Below are 7,192 nucleotides of genomic sequence, written 5' to 3' on the forward strand. Positions count from 1 at the left end.
TCTGTGCGTCAGAAATTCAGGAATGGTTTAGCTGGATGGATTTGGCTCAGGTTTCAGCTAAGACATGGGGCTGCAGTCATCTGAAGGCTTGACTGGGGCAGGAGGCTCCACTTCCAAAGTCATGAAATGACTATAGGAAGGGGGTCTCAGTTCCTTGGCGTTATTGGTGAGAAGTCCCAGTTTCTTGCCATATGGGCCTCTTCATGGGCCTGCTTGAATATCTACACAACATGGCTGCTTTCTTCTCCTAAAGTGCGTGATCAAAGGAAAAGAGCAAGGAGGAAGTCACAATGCCTTTTATATCGTAATCTCTGATGTCATAGACTGTCACTTCTACCATTCTATTCACTGGAAGCAAGTCACTAAATACAGCCCACATTTAAGGGGAGAAGAATTCGATTCTACTCTTTGAAGGAAGGAGTATCAAATGATTTGTGGACATATTTTAATACCACCACAGCCATGTATCTGGATCAAAAGTAGGTTGCTCTTCTTCTTTGACTTAGGCTTTCCATCTTAGATAAAGCCAGGATAGAAATATATCTCTGTTTTCAATAGAAGGCACAGATACAGTGAATGACAGACCCACTTACACAGTTAGAAAACGATGGTGTGCAGTCGGGCGGACGCCATTGTGCTTCGCGGCTGACTCTTTTGCCTCTGTTAGAGGCCTCGAACTCCGAGGAGGAAGGCGGCGGTGTGATCGCTGGAAGCGGGAAGCGCCCTGTTCAGTGCCAGCTCTGGAGCAGAGGAAACATTAAGAATGGAGTCTAAACCTTCAAGGATTCCAAGAAGAATTTCTGTTCAACCCTCTAGCTCTTTAAGTGCTAGGATGATGTCTGGAAGCAGAGGAAGTAGTTTAAATGATACCTATCACTCAAGGGACTCTTCTTTTAGACTGGATTCTGAATATCAGTCTACATCAGCATCAGCATCTGCATTACCATTTCAGTCTACATGGTATAGTGAGTCTGAGATAACTCAGGGAGCACGCTCAAGATCTCAAAACCAGCAACGGGATCATGATTCAAAAAGACCTAAACTTTCCTGTACAAACTGTACATCTACCTCAGCTGGGAGAAGTGTTGGACATGGTTTAAATGCAGTATCAGATTCTTCTTGGAGGCATAGTCAAGTTCCCAGATCTTCATCAGTGGTACTTGGATCATTTGGAACTGACTTAATGAGAGAGAGGAGAGCAGATTCCTCCATTAGTAATCTTATGGATTATAGTCACCAAAGTGGTGATTTCACAACTTCATCATATGTTCAAGACAGAGTTCCTTCTTCATATTCACAAGGAGCAAGACCAAAAGAGAACTCATTGAGCACTTTACAATTGAATACATCATCTACAAATCACCAAATGCCTTCTGAACATCAGACCATACCATGTTCTAGGGACTCTGGTAGAAATTCTTTAAGATCAAATTTTTCTCCAAGAGAATTAGAATCTCCCCAAAGCAGTATACAGCCTGGATTTTCTTATATTTCAAATAGAGGTGAAACATCAACTATAGGCAGTTCAAATAGGGTTGGCTCATCTCAAAGATCATTTCAAGAATCTTCTGACAATGAAGGTAGACGTACAACAAGGAGATTGCTGTCACGTATAGCTTCTAGTATGTCATCTACTTTTTTTTCACGAAGGTCTAGTCAGGATTCCTTGAATACAAGATCATTGAGTTCTGAGAATTCCTACATTTCTCCAAGAATCTTGACAGCTTCACAGTCTCGTAATGCAGCATCAGCTTCTGATGGTCCTGATAATAGGGCATCCGAAGCTTCTCAGGGATTTCGATTTCTTCGGCGAAGATGGGGTTTGTCATCTCTTAGCCAAAATCATAGCTCTGAGCCAGATTCCCAAAATTTTAACCAAGAATCTGAAGGTAGAAATACAGGACCATGGTTATCTTCCTCACTTAGAAATAGATGCACACCTTTGTTCTCTAGAAGGAGGCGAGAGGGACGAGATGAATCTTCAAGGATATCTACCTCTGGTATACCATCTAGATCTCATCATATTTTTAGAAGAGAATCAAATGAAGTGGTTCACCTTGAAGCACAGAGTGATCCCCTTGGAGCTACTGCCAGCAGACCACAAGCATCTGCAGTACCAAGCAGTGCTGCTGCGGGTGGCTCCATATCGGATTCGGCTCACAGTGGACGAAGTACAGGAATAACAGGGATCCTTCCTGGTTCCTTATTCCGATTTGCAGTGCCCCCGGCACTTGGAAGTAATTTGACCGACAATGTCATGATCACTGTAGATATTATTCCTTCAGGTTGGAGTTCATCTGATGGAAAAAACGATAAAACTAAAAGTGTACCCTCAAGAGACCCAGAAAGACTGCAAAAAATAAAAGAGAGCCTCCTTTTAGAGGACTCTGAAGAAGAAGAAGGTGATTTATGTAGAATTTGTCAGATGGCAGCTGCATCATCCTCTAACTTGCTGATAGAGCCATGCAAGTGCACAGGAAGTGTGCAGTATGTCCACCAAGAGTGTATGAAAAAATGGTTACAGGCCAAAATTAACTCTGGTTCTTCGCTAGAGGCTGTAACCACCTGTGAACTCTGTAAAGAGAAGTTGCAGCTTAACCTGGAGGATTTTGATATTCATGAACTACATAGAGCTCATGCAAATGAACAAGCTGAGTATGAGTTTATCAGCTCTGGTCTCTACCTAGTTGTGTTATTGCACTTGTGCGAACAAAGCTTTTCTGATATGATGGGAAATACGAATGAACCAAGCACACGTGTCCGATTTATTAACCTTGCAAGAACTCTTCAGGCACATATGGAAGATCTCGAAACTTCAGAGGATGATTCTGAAGAAGATGGAGACCATAATAGAACATTTGATATTGCCTAACTTCATATGAGACAAATGGATGATCTGTGAACAGTGTTTATTAAAACTGGCAATTAAGTATGAATTAATTTTCTGGGGAAATACCTATTGAATACATTTACTGTCTATATATATATAGAATGAAAAAAATATATATATATACACACACACATATTATGCATGTATATATATGTTCATTCTCAAGTGTTGCTGAGTTAAAATTCTGCTGGGCCTTTTAACATGGCCAGTGAATCTGATGTTTATAAACTGGTAATTAAAAGTATTTTTCTTTTAGATGAGTGGGGAAAGTGTTACCCTTGTTTTAAATAAGCAATGCTGACAGCCGTTTTTTGTGTTGTGATTACTGTAGTTATATTTATGAAAAAAGGTTGGGTGTTTTAGTCTCGTTAGTGAAAAAAGTGGGACAAAATATGCTTTTAGAATAAATTGCCAAATGGCACCTATTTTTCTTTTTAAAATGCCTTAAGTTGCGGTCTCATTTTCATAATCATTTGCTTCCAGTGTTTAAAAAAAAAAAAAGAATGGGGAGAAAGTTAAGAAGAGCATTCATTATATTAGGTTTCCAAATTTAATTTGAATTCTAAATTCACTTAGCAGTGAAGTCTAATTTTTAAAATATATAAAGTGTACAATGGGTGAATTTTTGTATTGATATGCAAAATGCAGATTATATTTGATAGGCCATAGTATGTAGATATTCCTTTTAGGAATACTACAGCTGTAAATTATGTCAGAATTGCCAGTCAGATGCTATTTGGTTAAAAATATTATTGCAGTCTTGAGTTAATGAAATATTTTTAAATCCCACATTCAGAGTTTAAAACACTGGTTTTCAATGTTTTTTAGTATTGTCACTTTATAGATAAATATGATATAAACTGTTTGGATCCTGGTCATTTTTAACTGTTTCTTGGTAATTCTAAGCATTTATTTGATGACTTAATATTTTTCACTACCTTTAGAGAAGAGATGAACATTAACTGTTCACCATACTGTGGTCCTGAGTTGTGTATATGTCCATAACACTGTATATTTTCTCTGTCAACACCCTTAGGATACACTTAAAAACGCCTTCAGGCGGGTTTCAGGTTAAATAAAGTCTTTTGTCAAGCTACTTTTTCAGAACCTAAATAGAAACCATGTAATTTCTCACATGTGAATCAACAGTTTGCCCACATTCAGTCAGATTGTTGGTCTTAATGTAAAACTTCGGCTTGAAATAAAGTGCATACTGATGGAAAAAAAAAAAAAAGAAAACGATGGTCTGGGATTAGCTCAGGTCTTCTGACAGCAGTAATTCCTTCTACTCTTTCATTGTAGTTTTCAACCCAATTATGTCAATAAACATTTGAAAATAAGTCTTTCTGTTAATAACTCACCAGTGCATGATTGAAAAATGACCATGCAACAGTGCATTATCTATTTTTTGTCCTTATTTGAGCACCATTAAAATATTTCATTGGGATAATATCCCCATTAACCAAAGAAGAAACAGATTCCTATGTAAGGAACCATTTCCATGGAAATTATTTTCAATTGTTCAGATTATCTTTCAAAATATTTGACCTGTTTGTTGAAAATGGTACATTGGAAAATAAAAGTTTGTTTTGTTTCCTTTTAATGATTTGAACTTTTTTTGATTAATTCTACAAAGATTTTTCAATTAACAGGTTTGTAGCTAAGAGTTGGCAGCATGACAACCTGTGTACGCTTTACTGTCTTTAGAACATCATTACACTATCCTAAAAGGTCAGGCATTGTAAGAGGTGCTGATAATTTGGGTCCTTGTTAACAGCAAAGACAAGAAATTAACTGAAGTAATTATTTCTCAACTGTTCACAAAATAGTTGAAATTTGATTTCAGAGACTCCATATTAGAGTAGATTTTTCTTTGTTTGTAAACAATGTTTATCTTGGTCCTAGAAATAATCATGCAGTTTTTAAATAGATAATACTACTTGTGTATCACTAGCAACTTTTCTGAATCATCTCTAAAAATAATGGCCTGGTAGGAACGTCATAAAACTACTCAGAGTACGCGCCCGTAGAAGGCTCCTGATATTTGTCATTGGTTTTGTTATAATGGCTCAAAAAGGGAGTTATTCTATTTGGTCTTACTGTTGGTTCTTTATCCTAGACATATGACTACAAGCAGCATACTTCTGTGGCAAGTCCTCCAAATTATAACATTCTCAGCCAGTCTTGTAAAATAAAAAATCCCTTTGCTAATGGGAGAAGCACTTGGGGGAGGCACTTTATTAAACTTTCAGCCATGAAGTACAAATATCATTATATCCTTTGGTTTCTCCCTTGAATTATCTATCCTATTAGTCAACTCATAGTGTATTATAAAATGAGCATACCTGCTCCTCAACTACATTTCTTTTGCTATGTTACAAGATGAGTGTTTGTCTCTGGCAGGAAGAGCACTGATAGGTGTGTGGTCTTTGGAGAAGGCTGAGTTAGGGCGAGAAGAGAGGCAGGATCTTATTGCTGAGGTTTATGTTTAGAACTGTGCTCTCTCCTTTCAGTGCAGTACATGGGCACCCTGTGAGGTGATAAGTACATTGTCTGATTGATCTCACTCCAAATTTGCTACCCTTTGTTAAGGGCAGGGCTGGTGGTGTAAAGATTGGGTGTAGAAAGAACGACCCAAGAGATGGAAGCAGCAGCACGTTAGAAGGCAAGGAGAATGGGGTGGCAAAGCTCATTTTTGGGCTCCAGGTTTGGACTGTGGTGACAGTCAGACTGTTGACTTTTGGGGAGGCAAAGAATGTCTATTATTATTTTAAAAATAACATTCGTTCTTGACAAAATACAGATAAATAAAAAGAAGAGAACAACTAAACAAAAAGGGTCATATTCTCACTGCTCAGAGAATCCATGTTAACATTTAAAATGTAACAAAATTAACATACTGTCATGTTTAGAAAATCTAACTAAAACAGAAAGATGCAAATGAATAGTTCAGACATCTTTTCCTGCTCACCTTTCTAACCCAATCCACTTTTCCAAAGGTGACCACTGTTAACAGTTTCTTAGTATTCCTTAAGAAAGAGTAAAAACCTATTTGGGACTGATGGAGTGCAAATCAGCTCAGACTGAAAAAGAAAAAAAGAGTCCCTTCCTTCATTAAAGCTAGGGGGCTAGACACAGATAAAATCAGCTGCAAAATTAACAGAAAACATTCTTTCTCCCATGATTGTGCAGCAGCTATAAGATGCTATAATGGCCTCCTTTTTGAGTGGCTCCTGCTTTCTTACTGATGACTGCCCCAAAGCCCTACTTTACTATACTCATCTGTTATCAAGAGACCCAATCTTGCCAAAGTCCCATCATCTCAAGACAGCACTCAATCTCCTAATGCTGCCTTGGGAAAGCAACCAACCCAGAACTGATTGCCACCCCCTTAAACTCTCCTCAGAATCCTTTAGCAAGAACCCAAACCTTATAAAAGATGTGTCCACCGTTCTCCTGGAGGGCCTTCCCTCACTGCATCAAGACAATAAATCTGACCTTGTCATACTACCAGCTTATCCTTGGTGGTCTTTGGCTGTTCAGGCTTTAACATAAGCAATTTTCTTTTCTTTTTTAAAAAAAAAATATTTAGTTATTTAGGCTGTGCTGGGCCTTGGTTGCAGCATGCAGGATCTTCGTCACAGCATGCGAACTCTCAGTTGCGGCACGCATGCGGGATCTAGTTCCCCAACCAGGGATTGAACCTGGGCTCCCTGAATTGGGAGCATGGAGTCTTACCCACTGGACCACCAGGGAAGTCCCACATAACCAATTTTCTATTCATCTATCTGCTTTTTAATTTACAAAAACGATTTACTTTACACACTGATTTGCATATGCCTTTACTGTTTAATGATAAATCTTGGAGACCCATCTATGTCAGAGTATAAAAATCTACTACTGCAAAGTTTCCAAACTAAGAATGTACCTTAATTTGTTTAAATGTAAGTCCCCTATTGACACACACACTTCAGCTACTCCTAGGTTTTTGCTATTGCAAAAAAGGTGGCAATTAACATCTTTACACACGTATCACTCTAAATTTGTGGTTGAAATACCCAGCATCCACTCCCAACTTCTCCCTTCTCCATAGTACCCAGCTTTTCTATCTGAGGAAGACAGCCCATCTTTATCTCCAGGGATTGATTCTGATTGATTTAAGCCAGGTAACAAAATCAGAAGTGTGCCTTTGCCTTAATTTAGTCTAATTAAGCTAAACATAAGCATTGTTGCTTGGAACATCAACACCAGAGTGCTTTCTATATCCTACAATATCTGTAGCCCCAGTTGGGACTGATAATC

General features: G+C 38.3%; 1 protein-coding gene across 1 annotated transcript; it reads left to right on the plus strand.

The window, feature by feature from the left end:
• Window positions 1–760: 760 nt before the first annotated feature.
• LOC307069946 (E3 ubiquitin-protein ligase MARCHF7) lies at window positions 761–2,872 on the plus strand (the record flags this gene model as incomplete). The annotated part of the gene is made up of 1 exon (XM_079728295.1): window positions 761–2,872. Exon 1 carries the CDS (start codon window positions 764–766, stop codon window positions 2,870–2,872), a length of 2,109 nt encoding a protein of 702 aa, XP_079584421.1. The 5' UTR covers window positions 761–763.
• Between the last annotated feature and the right edge of the window lie 4,320 nt (window positions 2,873–7,192).

Source organism: Hyperoodon ampullatus (genome assembly GCF_949752795.1).
Source record: "Hyperoodon ampullatus genome assembly, chromosome: X".
Lineage (NCBI taxonomy): Eukaryota > Metazoa > Chordata > Mammalia > Artiodactyla > Ziphiidae > Hyperoodon > Hyperoodon ampullatus.